Source organism: Lissotriton helveticus, chromosome 1_1 (genome assembly GCF_964261635.1).
Source record: "Lissotriton helveticus chromosome 1_1, aLisHel1.1, whole genome shotgun sequence".
NCBI lineage: Eukaryota > Metazoa > Chordata > Amphibia > Caudata > Salamandridae > Lissotriton > Lissotriton helveticus.
This window is the reverse complement of record NC_136057.1, coordinates 1865999621-1866022056: the sequence shown is the minus strand read 5'-3', so window position 1 is coordinate 1866022056 and position 22436 is coordinate 1865999621. Positions and strand designations below refer to the sequence as shown.

The following is a 22436-nucleotide window of genomic DNA, read 5'->3' as shown; positions in this document are numbered from 1 at the left end:
GCGCTGACACCCAAACAGCGCCAGGACTGCCAGAAACTGCTGGGTCAATTTGCGAACTTATTTTCCCTCACCCCCGGAGTCACCCAGTGGTGTGTTCACGACGTCGACACCGGGGACAGTCCGCCCGTGCGGCACCGAGCCTACCGAGTCCGGGCCTGCATCCAAGCCGAAGTTTCCAAGCTGCTAGCCCTAGGGGTAGTCGAGCCCTCAGACAGTCCATGGGCCAGTCCCGTCGTCCTGGTCCCTAAGGCCGCCGCCCCCGGGGTGCCCCCGGAGCTGCGGTTCTGTGTCGACTACCGGGGACTGAATGCCGTCACCAGGACCGACGCCCATCCCATTCCCCGAGCGGATGAACTAATCGATCGCCTGGGAGCCGCCAGGTACCTCAGCACCTTCGACCTCACGGCCGGATACTGGCAAATCGGCCTCACGCCAGGGGCACAAGAACGATCCGCTTTCTCGACCCCCGATGGCCACTTCCACTTCGACGTGATGCCCTTCGGCATGAAGAATGCTCCGGCCACCTTCCAGAGACTAGTGAATCGGGTGCTGGCAGGGCTGGAGGAGTTCAGTGCCGCCTATCTGGACGATATTGCGGTGTACAGCCTCTGTTGGGACGAGCACCTGACCCACCTCTGGAAGGTCCTGACGGCCCTCCAACGGGCCGGACTAACAATAAAAGCCAGCAAGTGCCAGATCGGACAAGGGTCCGTGACCTATCTGGGACACCAAGTGGGGAGCGGCCAAGTGGCTCCCCTTCAACCCAAGATCGACGCCATCCAGGCCTGGGAGCCCCCCGTCACCCAGGCCGCCGTCCGAGCCTTCCTGGGGCTCACTGGATACTATCGGCGGTTCATAAAGGACTATGGGAGCATTGTGGGGCCCCTCACAGAACTAACCTCCAAGAGACTACCCCCGAAGGTGCACTGGACCCCCGAGTGCCAAGTAGCCTTTGAGACACTAAAGACTGCCATGTGCACCGCCCCGGTGCTCCAGGCCCCCGACTACAGCCGAGAGTTCATCGTCCAAACTGACGCCTCGGAACACGGCATTGGGGCCGTACTCTCCCAAATGAACTCTGACGGAGTTGACCTTCCTGTGGCCTTCATCAGCCGGCGCCTGCTGGCCCGAGAACAACGATGGAGCACCATCGAGAGGGAAGCATTCGCCGTCGTATGGGCCCTAAAGAAGCTCCGGCCCTACCTCTTCGGCACCCACTTCCGAGTACAGACCGACCACCGGCCCCTGCGGTGGTTGATGCAGATGCGGGGCGAGAACCCGAAGTTGCTACGTTGGTCCATCTCCCTCCAAGGGATGAACTTCACCGTGGAGCATCGCCCTGGCAACGACCACGCCAACGCTGACGGCCTCTCCAGATTCTTCCGCCTTGGCGAGGAGAATCCCCAAGAAGATGGGTGACTCTCCCCTGCCTTCAGCTGGAGGGGACGTGTGTTGGACCCGGCCTCGTGGCGTGGTCCTAACCCTCCCGCATGGCGGGCCCCGGGCGACATCGGCCCTCCATCCAGCCCGGGTCGGCCTCGGGCACACCTCTGCACGACCTACAAACCACCAGATCCGCCACCCGGCGGCCCCCAACCACTGACACGGCACACTCGGGCCGCCCCAGCATTACCGGTCCGGTGCCCACCCCGGACCCTCATTCCAGGCCCGACGCCATCTTGGGCCCATCACGTCACAGACACGTGGTCCCGGCCCAGCCGCGGCCACGGCCCCAGCGAGCCCGCCATCGAGGCACCAAGAGCCCTCCGGGTGGTAGAGTGGCCACTCAACCAGAGACAAGGAGAGGAGAGTTTCGATGGCTCCCCAACCGTCCCCGGATGCCTGGTTTCGATTGGCCTTCGGCCTCCCTGAGCGCGGGCTCCACCCCCTGCTGGGTGTCTGGACACCATCATCCCGGCCCCTCTGACCCCCAGGCGAGAGGGTCCGGACATCAAAGGACTCCAGACCTATATCTGGGCCAGCCCCGGGGTAGGACGGCAGTTGTATCCCGGAGTCAAGAAGTCCTGCTGACGCTGTCGCCGCTGACCCTGAGACGAACTCACCTTGCTGTTCTACCTGGAACCTGCTGGCGCTGCCGCGGTCCATCTTCGCTGTAACCACCTTGGCGCCTGCTGGCGCTGCCGCGGTCCACATTCGCTGAACCATCTTGGAACCTGCTGGCGCTGCCGCGGTCCATCTTCGCTGTAACCACCTTGGAGCCTGCTGGCGCTGCCGCAGTCCATCTTCGTTGTAACCACCTTGGAGCCTGCTGGCGCTGCCGCGGTCCATCTTCGCTGTAACCACCTTGGAGCCTGCTGGCACTGCCGCGGTCGACATTCGCCGAACCATCTTAGAACCTGCTGGCGCTGCCGCGGTCCACACTCGCTGAACCATCTTGGAACCTGCTGGCGCTGCCGCTGTCCACACTCGCTGAACTATCTTGGAACCTGCTGGCGCTGCCGCGGTCCACACTCGCTGAACCATCTTGGAACCTGCTGGCGCTGCCGCGGTCCACACTCGCTGAACCACCTTGGAGCCTGCTGGCGCTACCGCGGCCCAACCTTCCGGAACCCCCCAGCTCGAGGATTGAGAGCTGTGCGTAGAGTCTCCTGGCAACCGACCATCTATAAGACTGTCCCGCTACCTTGCCCCTTGTCACGAGACTTTCCAGATCTCTGGATCTGCTGTATATATTGAAACGATACTTATTGCCGGATAAAGATTGAAAACTCTATCTACGTGTGGTGTACATTTGTAGTGGTGTGATTACTCTGCTGTACGATCCTAGGAGAGGGCCCTCACGTCGGAGGCCTCTCGACATCGCTCGGTCCCTTCTCTGAAGGAGGGGTAGACCTAGGGGTGGTCAGTCAGACACCTTCTGCCTCCCCCGGGTTCGCCTTTCTTTTTTTTTTTTTTGTAAAAACCTTTATTGAAAGACACGTAGAAGTACAAGCGCAGGCCTACAACCACAGGGGCCGGCCGCAAAAGCAGGAGAGTAAAAAAAAAAAGGCCCAACATCAATGCGTACAATAGAATGAATACAGGATAGACGTGAAATAAAGACGTTAAACAGTCAGCGCCAGGATAAGAAAGGTTTCATTTTACATTTTATAGAGGAGGCAGCAACCATATCTACCGGGCGTCACGCAACATATACAGAAAAAGAGGGGGGGGGGCGGGAGGGAGACAGCCCCCCACGCAATCAAATAACCCTAGTAGGGCAAAGCCCAAAGACCTCCCACGCCCAGCAAAGGTCCAAAAATAAAGGACAAATGTCAGCGAACAATTAACGTGGACGCCACATATACAGCCCTCCCGCCCCGGAAAGGAGAAAGTGCGGACACGTACGAAACAAAGGAGCGAAGATAAAGGGACATAGCCCACCCCCTGAAAAAGCAAAAAGGGACCATAGAATAAAACAAACTAAAATAACAAACACCCCCCCCACCCTACATCACTGTAATGGCTACGGCCTACCCCACTAAACAGCGTGCCTGTCGCCCAGAGTCACCCGAAATATAGAAGAAAGAGAAAGGGAATATAACAAAGAAGAGAGAGAAGGAGAGGAAAAAGAAGGATAGGAGAGGAGAGGAGCCAGCGATCGAAACATGGAATACTACCCCACCCGCAACAACGGATCACCAATCGAGGTCGAAAAGGACATTGAAAAAAGCCCATACAAGGATGAAAAACAAGAACTAACCAAAATAATGAGGCCTGGAGATGCCATTTAAAAGGGTCCCACAGGTACTCCGGCACAATCACCCCTGTCCACTTTTATGAAGAGTCGAGCTTCCAGACCCCGCCACGGCCGAAAAGCAGAATGATACCGTGGGTCCATACCAGTCCAGGAAGGCCAGTGGGATCTCCGCAAAACACCGTCCCGGCCAAGAAGCAACCAGGAGAACTCGGCAGCAGTCAGAATGCAAAGGTACCTCAACGATCCACGTGGCCAAACACAATATCTGGGCTGTCCAGCACGAAGCAGAAAAATCAGGATGTAGGAAACACTGCAGCATCGGCACCGGGTCCACAGGATCCCATGGAATCAAACACCCAGCTGGAGATCCCAGCACAGCAGCCGGAGAAGTTTCAACCATTACAATTCGGGAAGACGACAGCGCGTCACAAAATGGCGGAGCAGCCATGGCGGAGATCCGCGACTCCAAGTCTCGACATTTCAAGGACAGGTCGATCCCCAGAGCAGCCAGGGCAGACAAGACAGCACTCCGAGCAGGGGCCGCCCGAATCAAACGAGGGCTGGAGAGAACAAATGCAGCAATTTCCCCGTCTCCAGGAGAAAGACTCTCCGAGGGGCCATCCGCCATCTTAAGCACAGCGCCCGCCGCCATCATCGTGGGCGCCTCCAAGTCCACCAGGAGCACCGGCGGCCCCAGGGCACACAACCGATCCGCGGCGGATGGCGCTCGGCGGAGAAAGGAGAGTCACCAGAAGAACGGGCGTGCTCCCCACAACACTCGGGGGGAGCCCAGCACCGGACCCCGGGCGGGACAAGCAACAGGAGTGGGCTACCCACTTGAGGGGTGCCGGGCAGCGCGGCTTCTCTTCTTCGGGCCGGCAGGCAATCGGACATACGGGGTGGCCCACCCGCGGGGGTGGGTCCGCTCCAGGGCCTCCGGTCCGCGGCTCTCAGGCTCCCAGCATCGGGTCTCTCCACCGGTTCCGGACCGCCGGTACTCCGAGCATCTCCGGGCAAGCACAGCACTCGAGGCCCCGGCTTCAGGGCCGGGAAGGCCAGCAAGGTAACAGGGGCAGAACGCCGAGATGACTGCACGCCAGAGCCCCGGAAAAGGATGGTAAGTGAAGGCTCTTCCTTGGTGACCAAATTCGGAACACCCCGAACAGGATGAAAGACAGGATAGGTGGCGGGGAGGAAGAATTCACGGAGCGAGGCGGTTATGCGACTGTTCCGATCGCCATCTTGGCTCCTCCCTCCCGGGTTCGCCTTTCTAACAGTCGTCATGCCCAAATTCATGTGCATTTGACCTGGACACCCATTTCATTGTGAATTGTGGCTTACCTCTCACTCACCAACTGCGTGAAACTATTGGATAAAATATAACTGTTTAGCAGTTTCTAATCTAGGTGGGCTAATACCAATACAATAGTGACAACCTGAATTTTACATCAGTCACACAAAAGGTGATAGAAAGAATGTTTACAGAAAGCCTAACTGCTGTCACTTTCTCAAAGTAGCATTCCAAGCCCTCGTTTTTCTCTCACTGTGCCACTTAGACAAAAGCCCACATCATGCAAATCAGTACTTTGTGTGACTGAAGCTGCATTTTACACATTTGGCACACGCCTAACCATTCCTGATATACGTTTAGGAAAAAAAGATAACTTTATACTGTTGTAGAGTGTGGCTGAGCAAAAGCTGCTGAATTCTGTTGACCTCCTAAAGTCTGTTGCACATTACTTGACCCCAGTCTCCATACAGCAATTGGATTGTTTGAGGATTTTGAGACTTCAAACAGGTTTCTTACCGCAGTGTCATTCACATACCATTTGATAGGATAAATCTGTTTCATCCTCATATGGATGAGTTACTCCAGCACTACAAAACGTGCAGAGTCCTAAAATGACTTTGTTCCATTCAAGTGGTACGGACCAGACTCCAGTCCTCCTTGGCGTCCTCCAAGGCTTTGCAGACGTCCAAAGGAAAGACCATTTACTTCCCAACCCTCTAACCGGAGCTTTCTCTTACTCTACCACAACCTCCTAAGCCAATAGATGACTCTTCAGGGGAAACTATGCAATTACCCTGGTCATCAACAAAGACTAAGAAGTGTTCATCACTTACTTGTTGTTCTAGCATGAATGACGCATGTTTGGTGAAGTGAAACCTATATTTTGGAATCCATTTACAGTGCAAAGTACACAAATGGGTAATAATAATAGGCCTGACCTTTCAACTTGCAAAAATAACTGTCAAAAATCCCGTGGCCAGGGCATTTGATTTGTAACAGATGTGCTATTCAGACGCAGGCTTAGCATCCCATTCCAAGTCACCGTGGACACTATGTTGCTGTTCTGAGCTTACCTTCCACAAACTATTGGAATCTGGGACTTTATCACACCTGGTACACTTGATGTAAGCCAAACCTTCATATCCCAGAATCTTTAGGTAGTTCAAAATAAGCCCAACATTGTAACCATTTTATCATGATGCCTGGCTTAGCATATCTCATTTGCTTTTGGATTTGCTTTACGCGGCTGGATCATTAAAGGGTTGTAGGCGACATGCTGTGTCCATGAGAAGTATTCTTCTGTTTTCTCACTAATTAAAAAAGATTTAAATCGGAAAAAAGCCCAACATGAAAAATTAGTGCCTCCATAAAAAAAGATTTCCTGTGCGAAATGTTTGCAAGTAAGCTCCAGCAGCACTGGAGGTTGTGCTCTAATTTTGGGATATTACGCGCAGGGCTTAAATATTGTTGACCCATTCCTGCTCATGGTGTGTCTCGTTCTGTGTTCCTCAGAAAACAGAGTCACTAAGGATGCAGTACCGCTATCTGGACCTGCGCAGCCAGCAGCTGCAGTACAATCTTCGTTTGAGGTCTCGGTTGGTGATGAGGATGCGAGAGTACCTCTGCAATCTGCATGGTGAGACAAACCTGTGTGCCTTTAGTTTTGCCTGTATGACAGTTTATTATTCTCTCAAATCCCACCTTTATTCTCTCAAATCCCACCTATTCCACCATTATCTCCGTGTCCCTCTTCCCTGTATGTCTGCATTTATGAGGTGGAAGATACCTTCCTGGAGGATGTTCCATGCAGTGTCTACCTTTGTTTTTTCATTTTGCTCCACACCCATATGTGGCGTGTATCACTTACCTTTGCTTACCATTAAATGTATTTTTGTATCCTATCTTCTCACATTGAGTCCTATATTCTTTGTCACACTAGCTGCAGGACCCTGTTGGTACAGGGAGGGTAATTGTGGGCAAGGGTTCTAGTGGATTCTTGCAGTCTTTTCTCTCTCCAAGCCAGAGCCAGCTGTAGGCCACTAGAGATCTCAGAGTGAAGCTGCAAGGGCTCTCCAGCAACAAGTCTTTCCTCATTAATGATAGCGTCCATTGGCAGGTAGGCCCAAAGTGTGAGACACCAGAAATGCCTGTGACATTTCTGTAGGAAAGACAGTGAGCCGTTGAGCCCAGGTGTAGATGGTGAGTACTTTATTGGGATACTCCAGTTCATGTCCAACCAGCAGTAACTGCTGGCTCACAGAACGTTACCCAATAAGGTCTATAGAGCGTTCCTTATCCCAAGAGCATTCTACCATGGGCGCACTTCAACCTTAAGCAACATGCCAACACTTCTCCATCTCTACATTCATTATTTAATTTACACTATGCAAAGTTCAAACGCAAACCGCAACAAACAGGTAGACTATTAAAATGGAAAATAAGAATTAGGAAACTACATGGCGACCTTGGGAAGAATTCATACACCACCACCGCCCAAGCTCCTTAAGTTTCCTAATACATGAAAAACTCTTTTGAATAAAAAAATGTTTGGGTCAAATTTCTTTTCTCACGCAGGCTGGACATTGTCCAAGTCACTAACCATCACATCATCATCCTGATCCAGTCTTTCACTCACACCTTCTTTCATATAACGTGGAACCACAGACAATTTACTGTTGCTCCACACTTACTGAAGTCTAATATCATTACATCCCCTTTTACCTAAAAGTCAAGAAGTGGGGGAACCTTCAAAAATTAATTTCACACCTTTCTTGTCCAAGTGCTTCAAAACCCAGATTAAGCTCGGTTCCTGATCAAGGGCTAATTTTATTGTATAATATTTCAGTGAATGCTGAGTAAAGGAGATGTTCTATTTCTTTCTAAAGGGGGCAGGCTCAAAGCAAACAAACAAAAAAATGGCTGAAGTATTTTTAGGAACTCATCCAACACGAACTTAAAAACTGTGCTGTCGTTTGGAAGGGACACCCCTAAATGAAGCCTATGCCATAATGTTAATATCAGCACTGGTACATAAGCCTTTTATATAACCGTAAATTACCTTCTCTCCTAACTTTACTTCTTGCATTCCATTGCTGGTCAGGTTCTCCTTGATTGGCTCTATTAGGCTCTCAGAGCAAGAGCTCAGTTTGGGTGGGTGAGATTGTGGGGTGTTGCATGAGAAAAGAACCTTCACAAAGCTTAGTGCTGGGACACACAAATATTTATTCTCCTCCTAGTGTCCTCAGTAAGACTGCACACCCTCCCAACGCCCCACCTTTTTTAGAAGGATAGCGTTACATCCAAAAAACATGTTTTAGGAGTTTAGAAGTTTGGGTAGAATTGCTGCTTTGGGCAGTCTAATGGCTGGGTTCTGTGTGTATTTGTTATGTGTATTTTAATGGAGTTGGAGGCCTGTGATTTATAGGTTAGAGGCATATTAGGATTTACCTGTAAATATGGCCTTTGTCAAAGGAACAAGTGGGAAGGGTAGCAGAATGTTGGCTGGTGACTGAGATGCTCAAGCAAGTCACAGTGAAACACATAGAGATGTGGACTGGCCAGCTGTGTGAGAGCCTGAGAATGAAAGGGAATTAAGGACTGTAACGCAGTGCTTGGAAAGCTTTGGGATGCAGTGTGGCAGTTACCAAGTGGCCTTTTCAAGACCAGGCAAGGATAGTCGAGATCCCAGATAATTTCAAGAAAGGTTGGCAAAGGTGGTGGGAAATAAACATGTAAGATTTTTCTGCAGCAATGTCTGACACATCCTTTTTCGTATTTGGGATGCTAAAACTAGAAGAAGGTTAAGAGGTGAAGAAAATGGCAGCCAAGCTAAGAGATATTTTAAAGATGGTCATAATGTGGCAGGCAGGAGTCTTGTATCTCTCTGCACAAGGTCTACTTGGGAGCTTCCAGACCACTTTGAGTTTTGTAATCTCCTCCTTACAAGTCATGTACATGTCCAATAACACTAACTTTCAAGTATCCGAGCAGGGTTTACAGCTCAGTTCAATGCTCTAAAAACATTGTTCTGACAAATAGGCAAAGCTTGCTGAGTACAGACAATGTTGAACAAGATGGCGTGGCACTGAGCAAATAATTGAACCCTGACCTCTAATGTACCAAGCAGGGTAGTCTAAGGAAGTAATTCAGGTCATATGATTCAATGAGTATGTCTTTGGTACAGTAGTGTGGGGGATCACATTTTGTGGTGTTAAGGTGGTGAAAAGGTGAATAAGGTGCCATTTTTTAGTTGAAAACACGATTGCTCTGGTAGATAGAAAGAAGATATTTATGGTGTTTTAAGTGGCTTGATCGACAGGTGAGGAAAAAGATACCTTAAAGATTTATGGTCATTCCCAAAATTATTGTATCGATGAGTGAGAAAGCAGGCATTAGAATAGGTGTTAATCTTTTATTATACATTGATTGACTGGACAGGATTCTGCAATAATCTGCAACAGCCTTACTGCTTTATAAGAACCAAGTCTCTGACTTTAAACAGATTTCAGGTAACGGTGGGGGCCCCTTGCTCTCACTCAGTGTCTCACTCTGGGACAGTTTAAGGCTATTTTCCAGGGGTAGGCTCTCCTCGAGTTTCACTTCAGACCTAAATAACTGATTTTCAACAGACTTTTTTGCCTTAAGAATGCCCTATAATACTCCAGCATATGCACTATGTAAATTTTTTTCTGTTCTTCAGTTTTCCTCCTAACTCCTAAGGAGTCTCTCTCCCTCTTTTAGTGTCATCCGTCTCAGGAGTGTATCGGTATCTACACAGTTTTCCCATCCTTCAATCTTTCTAAAGCACAAATCAAACTTCTATGTCTCTTTGAGTCACTACATCAAAGCTCTATGACTTTGGATGTTAGGGATCCCCTACAGACCAATTTCCATGTTCTTTTTAATTACTTTGGTGCAGTGTGATAGCTAAAAGATGTGGAATCCCACTCACAGAAACATGTCCGAGAATAAGTTGATCTCTCCCCATTAATCTTTATGGTGTTTGTTTTCCGTGCTATGTATATATTTTCCCAGGTGCTAACTTACTTCAACTGATCTGATGCTTCTGCTTTGCCCTCTGAGCTAAATTATATTTCTACTTATTTGACCATTATGTGCTCAAATAAATAATTCCGGAACATAACAAACACAGTGTGCTCAACTTCTAATAAAACCTTAAATACCATCTATTTTAGGTGAAAAGCTTATTTTGTTTATTTAAATGTTTAAAAAGCAACTGAAAATTCTTGGGTCAAAGACTCCATTTGGACAATTCTATTTAGATTTATTTTTGTCTTGCACATGTCATTCGGTTTATACTAGCGCTTCAACCTATACTCCCTTCTAACTCACATGCAAGAAACTCTTTTTAAGTGTCTGTTTATCCCAGTATTGCATCAACTCCACACATTGTTTTGATGAAAAAGCATATTTAACTTCAAACAAATATTCGCCCTTTGAGGTACCCATTTTCTGTGCATTTTTAAAAGAAGATTAGCATTACTGTGACCGCCTATTCTGACTCTATCAGGCTGTAACGAGGGTACTGCTGTGAACCAGTTGTCCACTACACACTCATACCTCGCCATCTGTTACTCCAACCAAATAAGGGAAAGACACCACTAATTCACTATATCTAAAGTGTGGAATTCTGGCAGCTCACCTGAGGCATTATTTCCTCTAGGTCCTTCTCCCATCTAGTAACAGTTCTACTGAAGAAGAGACCTTGGTTTAGTTGAAACCCATTTGCGGTCTCGGAACCCTGGAATGTCTCCTGGATAAGTTTAGCAGATGCCATAGGTAACTACCAAAATATGAGTTGCACCAGGGCTATCTGTCCACAACTCCTATCAGGGTTAACTGCATCAAATGGCAGCCTTGGCCTCTGACCTTCTCGGATCAACTCCCAACTCCAGCTTCTTCTGAATGAAAAACAGAACTATTTAGAAGAATTGTTTGAGAGACACACATTGATAAATGATGAGCTACACCCAAAAAAATTTTACAAAAGAGTACCGCTGAGAAGGAAAATGGGAAGAGATGCTAGGTGACAAAAAGACTTCAAGAAAGCAATAAGAACATAGGAACTTTAATGGCTCCGGCTGCTCAAAGAAACAGCACCTCTAGGTGAAAAAATAAAAAGAGCAGCGTAGCGACAAAACAAAGGCAATTGAAGAATTAAAATATAAAGGAAAATCAAAGCGCACCAAATAACAGAAGATAAACAAGCATTTACAATACAATAGGCCTTGCTTTTATGAGTGTTTGAGCTATTGGCATTGTAAATGACAATGCCTTTTTAGGTCTCGCTGTTTTGGAGACCTTTTGGAATCGCTCCAGGCTTTTTTTTCAAACTCCTGCATGTTTTGCACTGTTTGCTATTGGTATTCGTGCATGTTTGGCGTTTCCCTTGCCGGAGCGAGCAGTGGCGACATCTGTTTGCAATTATCACGCCTGCCGTTGCTCGCTCCCGTAAGCTAAAAAGTGTACATGCACGAGGGCTGGATATGGACTTTAACTTTCGCGCAAAGCTGCTCCCTCGCAGAACTTGATGAATGTGCCTCGCGGCGGACCATAATTTAAAGTCTATTTTATGTCGTAAAAGTACCTTTGGCATAAGCGCAAACATATAAATGCCCTGGCTCTGCTGTTTCCTCTTCTCTCTGCGACTATCAGATGGAAAGCCAGCAGTGCCGCATTAAAAGCGCATCGGCCTATGTGAAGCAATCTGTTTCTATCCATCTGATAGCGCATCGGGGAGGACGGTGGACGGGCTCCATTAGAATCTTTCCCTCTCTTAAAATCTATCAGCACCTTATCGCCCTCATCTGAAACCTCAAGTCACTTCACTGCCATGAGCGTGCATGGCTTTCTTTGTCTTCTCTTCTCTGCTCTGCTGCGCGCCCCTGATGCTGCCACACCTTACGCACATTTTTTATTGCGTTTGCGTGATCATGTGATGAGCTCATTGCGCGATGCGCATGTGTTGTCCCTGCTGTCCCCAGACAAATGTAATGAGGGGCCCACCAGCCAGCCCCCCTGCCTGGGCCCCGCACCATTCCTGCAGCTGAGCTGCTGCCAGCCTCTGCCTCACGGACCCCGGCCGGGGCCCCGCCCGCCCCGCACCATTCCTGCAGTCAGTGCTGCCAGCCTCACGGGCCCCAGCCAGGGCCCCGCACCATTCCTGCAGTCAGTGCTGCCAGCCTCACGGGCCCCGGTCGGGTCCCCGCACCATTCCTGCAGTGCACCATTCGAGTCACTGCCAGCTCATGGGCCCCGGACGGCGCCCCGCACCAATCACCTTGACCTTGTAACAATATTAGGGGCCCCGGCCGGGGTCCCCGCACCACCAGTCAAGAGCCTCAGGGCCCGGGCGCCCGTCTGGGGCCCAGAATGATAATATACTAAAGAGTGCACTACACTCTGACTGCCACTGCCTCACTCATCACGGGCCCCGGCCCGCACCATTTCTAAGACTCCACTGGGGCCCTGGGCAGGCGGGGTCCCGGCCCGCACCATTTCTAAGACTCCAGGGGCCCCGGCCGGGGCACCCGCACCATTTCTAAGACTTGGAGGGGCCACGGCCGGGGCCCACGCACCACCAGTCAAGAGCCTCAGGGCCCGGGCGGCCCGTCCGGGGCCCAGAATGATAATATACAAAAGAGTGCACTACACTCTGACTGCCACTGCCTCACTCATCACGGGCCCCGGCCCGCACCATTTCTAAGACTCCAGGGGCCCCGGCCGGGGCACCCGCACCATTTCTAAGACTTGGAGGGGCCACGGCCGGGGCCCACGCAGTGCACTATTTTGGCGGACCGTCCATAATTAAAATCAATAATGAATGTCAATCAATGTGCATCATTTCAGTGAGGGGCCGGGTGGGGCCCCCTGGAGCGCGTGGCCCCCCCGCAACGCGGGGCTGCGGGGGCATGTGTTACACCCCTGCTGCCTTTGTCTCTCCGCCATTACGTGCCTGCCTGGCCCTCGGCCCCTCCCGCCGCGCGCCGTCTGCTGTAATCTATCAGTGCGCTATTGGGCCTATATGAGAATGGCCGGGCCTAGAGATGGGGCCAGCCTTGCTCGCCGATAAAGTTACAGAGTTCAGCCAGAGATTAATGTTAAGTAACTACACCCCGCACAGATATATACTTGGCAGAGGGAGCAGGTCCCGTCTGAAACCAATCTCCCAGATATCAGCAGAGCTGCTTTTTCTCAGGCTCCCCCTTCTGCCTTTCTCTATCTCTGTCTCTCCGGAGCCCCCCTTGTGAGCCCTGTCAACAAAGGACCGAAACGCCGGACGCTCCTTAGGGACCGAAATGGCGTGGGTGGGGGTGAGATGGTGTCCACGTCTCTTGCCACCTTGTGCTGCTGATAAGTCAGGGAAGCATCGTTGTGACCCCTTGACCTACCACGGAAGGTAGTAGCTATTGCCAGCTTGTCACGATTGCTTGACACTGCATGAAAATATAGATATTTGAGAGGAAGATTGGCAGTCACACCCTAGCACTGTGTCCTTAAGCATCACTGAGGAATAAGAGTCTTGTTGTACCTGCTGCAGTCATCCGCCTCCTTTACCTAGGGTGATCAGATTCTGAAAACCAGAAACTGGGGCATTTCGCAACAAGCATTGGCATAGCCAATAGGTCTCCCCTTTGGGACCTTATAAGTATTTAATTATGCAGCACAATATCCTTGTTGCAACATCAACTGTTGCATGGCTAAACACTTATAATGTCCCAAAGTCAAGACCTATTGGCTATGCCAATGCTTTTTTATTTGTTATGTTTTTAAAATGGATAAATAAAGGGCTTTTTCATTTACATTGCCAATAGCTTAAACTCTCGCAAATGTGAGACCTATTGCATTGCAAATGTTTTTTTTTTTTGTAAACGCGCCCCATGCCGCGCTTTCACTTTAGTGGCAGTCACGCCCCTTTCTTTAGACGCGGCTTGTGTAAAGAAAGGTGCCTGGCCGCCATTAAAGTGAAAGCTTGGTATGGGGAGCTTTTAAAAAAAAAAAGCATTTGTTTGTCATGTTGGCCCAATAAAAATGTAAAAGCGGCGCATTGCGGAAACCGTAGCACGGTGCCCGGTGGAAATGCGGGTACCCTTGCAGGAAAGCACTTCGTGCTTGCAATAGGGGAAAATCATTAAAGAAAATAGTGCTCAAAGACTGTAGATAAAACAGACCGTGTAACAGCCCAAGTAAAAAGTCCAGTCCTTATGGGAGGTTACAAATGCAGACAAGGCAGTACTAAGGAGGGACTACTAAGCCTATTGATAAATGAAAAGCAACCATTTAGAAACTACAGTGTCCAGAGGCAATTGAAAAGATGAGTGGAAAATGTGCAGAGCTTCAAGTCCATACCTGAATACAGCATGCCTCGAAGCTCGACGTAAAAATTTGAATAAATATGTAACATGTTAAACGTGGAGGGCAAAAAAAATAAACTTGCAGCAAACATAAACATATGAAGTAAAAGTTAACAATGACGCGAGGGGAAAAAAAAGACTGAATGGATAAACAACAAAGATTAGAAGACGGATGGAATTTAAAGGATAGAAAATGAGCTAAGGCACATAGCATATGGAGGAGCTAAGCAGAACAATTCTACACAGACTAAATAACGGGCAAACCGGATAAAAGACGAAATGAAGAACAGGATTCTAGGATTTTTTTTCTGCAGGCCTCATTTTAGAAGTGTATGCTTCGAGTTGACATATTTAGGAGAGGAAGGAGTGGGACTGAGACCTCTTTCAAACTGAATTCTCACATTTTCTTTCTCTGTAGGATTTGTGGATGTGGAAACGCCTACCCTCTTCAAGAGAACACCTGGCGTAAGTACAGCCATCTTAAGGAATAGCTTTGCGCCATGCCTCCAGCATGTCCAACCAGCGACACAGGCTCCTCGTTAGTAGAAGGAACAGTGACTGTGGCAAATATTTTAAATCACAAATTCTTGCAGTCCCTTCACAGTGATGGGAGTACATTATTTCCCATTTCTGTGGAAGAAGTATGTTAAACTAGTAGTACTGCACATGAGTCCATTGTGACCAGTATCCAACATGCTTGTGTAAAACCAGTAAAAAGTCAACACCTTGAAGAGCTGAAGAAAGTATAACTCCTCCACTGTGACTGATACCAGCTGCATCGATTCCCACAGGTGTAGTTTTCCCCACAGTGGTTAAGGAGGGTGCAGTGATGCCCATATATGGGTGTTTTTTGCTGGGACTGTATGAAGAAAGTGTATTAATACCAACAGGTGTGTTTTCCTGGGTGGGATTACCCTTGGATGGTTAGAGAATAGTGATTTTATAGCGATTGTGAGTGTTTGCATTTGTTCGCACATATGTCGGGTGTGTAATTTTTCTGTGGAATGTGTGTTGGCCATCAGTGGTGCTGTTTTTTCCTGTGCTTGACTCTGTTATTTTCACTACTTCTTGTTTCCCCGTTCTCTCTTTTTTTTTCAGTCATCTTAAGTTTTTTTTATTCTTTTTCCCTTTTTTGCAGCCTTGCAATCTGTGTATTTCCTTTGGCTCCTTCAATGCATTTATGCCCCAACCACCAACATTTTTTCCTCCTCCTTCTTTTCAGACATTTTTTCTGTATGTTTTTGTTACAGGGTGCAAAGGAATTCCTGGTGCCGACCCGGGAGCCGGGGAAGTTTTATTCACTACCACAAAGTCCTCAGCAGTTTAAGCAGCTTCTCATGGTGGGAGGACTGGATAGGTGAGCGATAATTCCTAATGGCTTATCTTCAAGCAGGCCTTCCTTTCTGTCATGTGGTCCAATACACCAGACGTGCATAAGATGTTTTCCTGATTGCGTACTTGATGTTTGTCAGTCATTTAACACCCAAGCTCTGTAGGTCAAACCTTAACATTGTAGCAAAATTATTTTCTGAAGCCCAACTAGTGCAAAGTCGAACATTTATCAGGCCCCTCTGTTCCATACTAAAATGTTTGCTTGTTTTGCCGATATTGACTCCCCAAGCATAAAAACGCACCAGAATTGTGCTCCCAATTGCAAGAAAAATAAGAATATTTGAGGATGTAACCCTAAGTATTACTACAATAATATGTTTTGGATATAAACACTGCCTGGATATCTATCTATGTGTGAAAATATCTGAAAGAGTTTTGGGAGTCCATGCTCCCTCTCCCGTAATGTGACACATGGAGAAGGCCAGATGGGCATTCTCATCTTGTCCACCTGCTCAACACTGGTGATTTTAGGTTTCACACTTGGTAGCAAATTAGGGAGGCCTTTGTTGTTTTTGTCATCATACGAAGTGGCCATCTCCACACCTAGTAAAATTACTAATGGAGCTATTTTGCTTCAATGTAGTCAGAAGGGTCAAGTGCTTCCTGTCCACAGCCTAGCTGCCATCCCTGAAGTGTACACAAAGACGATGTCTCTAAATCATCGGGCATGGTGAGGCAGAGGTTCTCTTGCTTGTTTTCAGATTTGGATTTTTATTGTCCCCATAAAGGTTTCCATTGAAATTAGTCTACGGAACTGCCTTGTGCCCCACATGCTGCACATTAACATAGCGAGGCCGGGCCTTGCATGTAGCCAAGAACTTTAAAGGAACTCTGCTATATCCCCTTGCAAAACATAAATTCCTTCCAGAAGATACATCTGACTGCTAGAAGGTGTTTGATTTTTATCCATGTGTGTGCATCCAAGAAATTCCACTGTCCCTCTTAAGGCATTATGTGTGTTGATGCTGTCTTTGGATTTCATGTGTGCTACCGAAGTCCCAAAGTAGATGACTACCTAGTTGATTTAGGTCAAATCCAAGTCTGGAAAACATTGGGGCTCATGTGAACCAGTACTATCTACAAATGAATAACCTATAACAGACATGGTGTTGTTTGCAGGATGTTGGTACTGACACATTGCCTGCAGTGTGCTTCTGTGTTAATTTCTAGTTTGTTTTGCTACGTTGTATCTGTCTGTCTCCTAGCAGTGCTCCTAGATGCCACCATTCCACAAGGTTGGCCATGTTAGACAGGGAAATAACGTGTAGCTTGGGCTACTAAGAGACAAGCATTCTTGAATTCAATGAATCCCGTTGTAATAGAGCTCAAAATAAGACACTATTCCTAGTAGTTTCAAGGAAACATGTAAAGTGTATTGCAATGGGCCTTTGTTTTTCACGACCATCAACAAGCTGTGTATGTCCCTTTCTTTCACTCATCGTTGTACATTACAGTGTGTCCCACAACAAGTATTCAGGATCCTCGATGCCTGAGTTGATTTGGGGAATTTTCATCAGAAGTCCTTATGCGGCAATTTTTTAAAGCCTAAATTCGTTACTCAATGCACTTTTATTAGTTTATTAAACCTGCATAGGCTGCCGTTTGGAAATTATTGATCCTTTCTTGATTGTGATCTTCTGATTTGAGTCCAACCTCTCACCGTGCAACAATAAAATGAGCATTATAAACCAAAGAGTTATGAGTTCCCTTCTCCACCGAAGCACAAGCAGATGTGTTAAATCTTACGGTGGAATATGGAGTTTTGAAAGTTGCTGCTGAAATTGTATCTTGATACAGGCCAAAGGGTTGCAGCAGCCTTATCTTACAGAAGGTCATTGGTGTGCTCTATCTCAATCCAGACTTGGTGAAATGCATTCAGGTCCCTCACTCACCTCACAAACTGATTTGTCTTTCCCAGGTGATTCCCAGTCTGCATTGACAGTAAACCATCCATCTTCGGGAATCTTTTGTCGAACACCCACATACAGATCATAATTTGGCTATCAATGTTATCCTCCATCTCCCTTTTAGCGGTTTTCTGTAGTTTATCATACACAGGCCAGACCATCCTGTGCTGCTTGATGTAGCCACAGTGCTTGAAGAGGTCTTTTGAAAGTTGTGCTAAATTTCTGTAAGAGGTATTATTTTAGCATGAGTCCAACACATACGGTGTATAAAATTCCTTAATTTTGCAAAGATCCACATTGGAGGATGTGTACAATTCCCTTGTTTCCTCCTGCACAAGTGAAACAAAGGTCATCCTCAGGAAGTCATCTTATCCATAACCCTCTTTATCTCGGAATTTTGGAATGAAACCGGTTTATGTAAACAGAGGCTGCTGTGCTAGTTTGAGATTTGTGTAAAGTTCATTGCTTGTTGTTTTCCTGCAGGTACTTTCAGGTTGCCCGCTGCTATCGTGATGAGGGTTCCAGACCAAACCGGCAGCCTGAATTCACGCAGGTAATTGCAAACTGTTCTGTCCTTTTTTCAAGCATACCAGTGATGAGGGTGGGCAGTGGTTAAGTGGAGAGGGCAAAGATGGTATGTTATCCTTCATGTGGTAGCACTTTGTTTTTTGCTATGGTCATCCAGGTATGTCTGTCACCAGGTTAAGCACGCCTCTCTTATATTTTTCTGTTCACCTTTCTCCTACCTGCTCAGTCCTTCTCATGCCCTCGATGTTCCCTCACCTGTGGCGGCTCCTCTTCTTTCATAACACAGTGTTCTTCTTTTTTCCTTCCAGCTGCTCTCCTCCTTCTCTTACTGGCACTACTGTTCTGCCACTCACCGCGTCCTCTTTATCCCCTCGCCACCGGATCCACTTCCTACTTTCTCTTCTATTTGCTCCTCCTTCCATTCACGTCCCACCAATCATCTTTCTACCACTGCCTTTGCAGTCCCACCTATGACCTACATAACTGTGTATTTCTCATTTGCCATCTGTTATTTTTGCTGCTTTTCTTCTTGCTGCTCCCCGTTGCTTTCTATTCCAGCAACTCCTGATGTAAGTCGTTTGTCTTATTTCTACCATGCCTGATTCTCTTCATTTGCCTTCTCTTTGTTCTTGTTTGGCTCCTCTTCTGTTCCCTTCTCTTGTTTCTGGGGCCTGAATTCCCGCTGTGTTGCTCCCCTTTCAGCAGCACTCGTGTTTGCTTCGCTTTCCGTTGCTTCACTTTTATTCCTATGTTCCAGTGCTTCTGTAAAGACATTTTTACAGCCAAATACCTCCAAATCCAGATCCAGAAAAGAGAAACTTCCTAGATTGGTTTGTATTCAAATTAAGACTTCCAAATTTGGAGCTATGTTAGTATTGTTAAACTAGTATTTGTATTCTATTTTCCCTTTCATAGCATCCTGGGTCCCTGCTTCTACTACTGAATTTAGACTTGTGCAAATTCCCTTGCCTACATTGGTTTAATTTTGTGCTAAGAACTGAAAAACGTAGGAAAAGCCGGCTTGGCACCTCATCCCATTCCTGTGTTTATTTTTACACTCAAACGGTTATCATGGGTGTACATTAATATCTTAAAAATTAAAATGATTTAACATTTTAGTCATGCGAATTTATGAAATCTGTTGCAGACAAATTACATTAAGCTCCTCTGACGCTCTCTCTCCTGTGCCTATTATGAATAGGGTTTCCGGTTTGATGGCATTTATTTTGTTTGACATTTCCATCAGTATTTATCCATATTTTTGGGGGGTTTCTGAAAAAATTAAGTTGAAACTAGTATTGTTCCACATTTATGTAACCAATAAGTGTGTATGCAAGCTTGATTGCCGGATAGGTTAAAATGATATGGCCACCTACAGATGATAAATCAATGCACTTATATGAAAACATGAACATTTTAGTATCCAGGGTATGCATATCTATTGCTGTTTAACCTTCTTTACTAAAATTCCATATTTTTAACCCCATACCTGTCAATCTGCACAGCTATTGGCCTGGCAATCATGACTGACAGCATTTAGACTTACTCAAAAAAGAATACAATTTCCATTTTTATCAACGTTTAAAAATAAATACAGACAGGAAAATACATTATTTTCTCTCTGTATGTATCTGTAATAATCAGTAAAAACTGAAAGGTGGGAGCCTTAACTATAAACATAAAGACATCACCCCAATTGCCAATTGGGTCATGTGGTTAATGCAAGAGCAAGCACACTGGCATTTTTCTTGGACTTTGAACTTTTTTGCCACACAACAGGATCCTAACTTAAAAATAAATTTCCATTCCCAGTGTGCTTCTCTTTGCGACTGGAATGTCCAATTGCAACCATTCTATTGATCCCACATATTAAAAACATTAAAATGGTATAATCCCAATTCCCACAAATAGTAAATTCAATAAGCCGTCTTCCTTTTGATGATATTGCTTTCCTCCTAAAGTTAATCTAACTTGACATGAATAGTGTCCTTAATAAGGGTGAGGGAACACTCAGAAAAAACAAGTTTCTGTTCGTTCAGTTGGTATGTTCCTTTCTGTGAGTCACTCTAGTCGTATTTACAGCCTGCTTCTCACTCGTCACATTCCCCCTTCGTGGGATCTGAATTAGGGAGGTCTTCATGAGGATTCCTTGAATTAGAGTAGAGGGGCCCAGTTAATTGTAGGCTTATGTGCTATCCAACAGGGAGAAAATGTGTCTCTAAAAATTGTCTCTTCTTGAGAGGAGAACATTTTTAAGAGACATCATGACGTTTAGTTATGCATGTAAATATAGATTACATTTATATGAAATTCACTTAAAGATTAATTACTTATTTTGGGCAATCACAAAGTGTGTGTTAATCCCATTCTTGACCCCTTGATTTAAGCATTCATTCACAAGTGACAACAAAATATAGAAGTAGTTGACACTGTTTATTTTCTTTCTCCAAACAGCACAGATAATCATCCCAATAGCACTTAAAGTACATACCTACTCCTGCCTCCTCTTTTTTTATCCCCAGCTCCATGCACAGATCTAAGCATTCTTTAGCTCATCATGTGCCCTGCTTTTCCTTCCTGTCCACCACAGTGCAGAGAACCCTTCAGCTGCTTGCTGAAATCATGAGACTTAATGCTATCGTTCAGATACAGAGTGGGCCACGTGAAAAACAAAGTTTGGCATTATGTGTGACAAGTCATTTTGGCAGTGTTGGACGTGCCTTTTTTGTCCCTCATTCTTGAATATTTTCATTATGGCCACATGTTTCAACCTTATGCAAAAAGATATCAAACAACCTCCTAGTTGGTTCTGGCTGACAACAATCTTTGAAAGTGACTATTGTTTGTTTTGCGTTTGTCTGATTTTTTTTTTTAAGGTGGATATCGAGATGTCATTTGTGGATCAGGCCGGGATACAGAGGCTGATAGAGGGGTTGCTACAGTACTCTTGGCCTGAGGAGAAAGAGGCATTACCAGCACAATTCCCTTCTATGACTTATGCTGAAGCCATGGCCACCTATGGCACCGACAAGCCAGACACGCGCTTTGGAATGAAGGTTTGTCCCCTGATTGCCTTTTAATGTGAGCCAAGAGCTCCAACGTGGTCTCCAGCTTTCCCTTTGTAGATCAGTATTTATATGTGTAGATATTACCCTATTAGCAAATTATAAGCATACTTTGCGTTTTGTCTTTTTCAATGCATAGTCAATACCTGTTTTAAAGGGTAAAAGAGGTAAAGGACAGAAAGGGCTCTACTGTTCACAAACTTACGTGGGCCACTCCTTTGCTCTGACTCCTTTGCGCCTTCTTTAGTGGGCATGGGAATTTGCAGTTTAACTGCAGTTCCATGACACGCCATCCTGCTCTATACTCTGAAGTACCACCCCCCAGCAGAGGATACGTTTTTATAAAATTCAGTAAATGCAATATACAGAAGCAGTTGTCTTCCACAGGCCACGATTGATAGAACTACACTGGTGGGTTGGTGTTGAGCCAAGCCAAGCCGCCATATCCATTGTTCAGCCCATTAAAAATGTTTTAAGCTCAGATTTATGTGCGGGATTGAAGTATGAGTAAGTTGAATCAACATACCAATGCACCCCAAGAGGGGTGCTGGTATGCATAAAAAGTGAAATAAGGGGCCATTGAAACATGGATTTCACCTGTGTAAACCTACCACTCCATTGAAGCGTTAGACTCCTTCCACAAGATTGTACTTTGCTATATTATTTTAACTCTCAACGTGGGGCCTTGGACTATGTTTTATCCAGATTTAGTTTTTGAAAAGTTATCAAACGTGGCACTTATTCCAGTCTCCTGTTCTATTTTTTCATGGTGAGACTTTCTGAGAGCCTCCTTTTACCCCACCTATCACCACCACTCCATTGTTCTATCACTGCTGTTTTCTTCAGCTGTCACCGCTAGCTGCACGCATGTTCTGTCTCCTGCAATAAGAGTTGACCCTTTTCAACTACAGCAGAACCTGAGAGGACTTAGCAGCACAGCCAGACACTATGGAGGCAGGCAGGGCTTGTGTCATTAAAAGAAGACCAGTGGTCTGGCAGTTGATGCCAGTCCGAAAGGCCACTTGATGATACAACTTAGATAAGAAAGGGCTGGCAGGTTTTCTTCACAAATGCAATGCACCCATTTTGGAATGGTATCCATTTTGAATTTGTCGTTTTAGTGGATTCATTACATCATTTTCACAGAACTAGTTTAATCTATAGTACATAATACCACTG

At 46.6% G+C, this 22436-nt stretch overlaps 1 protein-coding gene across 2 annotated transcripts in view; it reads left to right on the top strand.

Annotated features, from left to right (window-relative positions):
- DARS2 (aspartyl-tRNA synthetase 2, mitochondrial) overlaps positions 1-22436 on the top strand; it is a 257150-nt gene that overhangs the window by 141378 nt on the left and 93336 nt on the right. For both annotated transcript variants that reach the window (XM_078641810.1, XM_078641802.1), the window contains 5 exons: positions 6504-6627; positions 14784-14830; positions 15616-15722; positions 18148-18217; positions 21069-21248. In XM_078641810.1, the coding sequence (XP_078497936.1) occupies positions 6504-6627; positions 14784-14830; positions 15616-15722; positions 18148-18217; positions 21069-21248 (528 nt within the window). The remainder of the gene's footprint in view (positions 1-6503; positions 6628-14783; positions 14831-15615; positions 15723-18147; positions 18218-21068; positions 21249-22436) is intronic.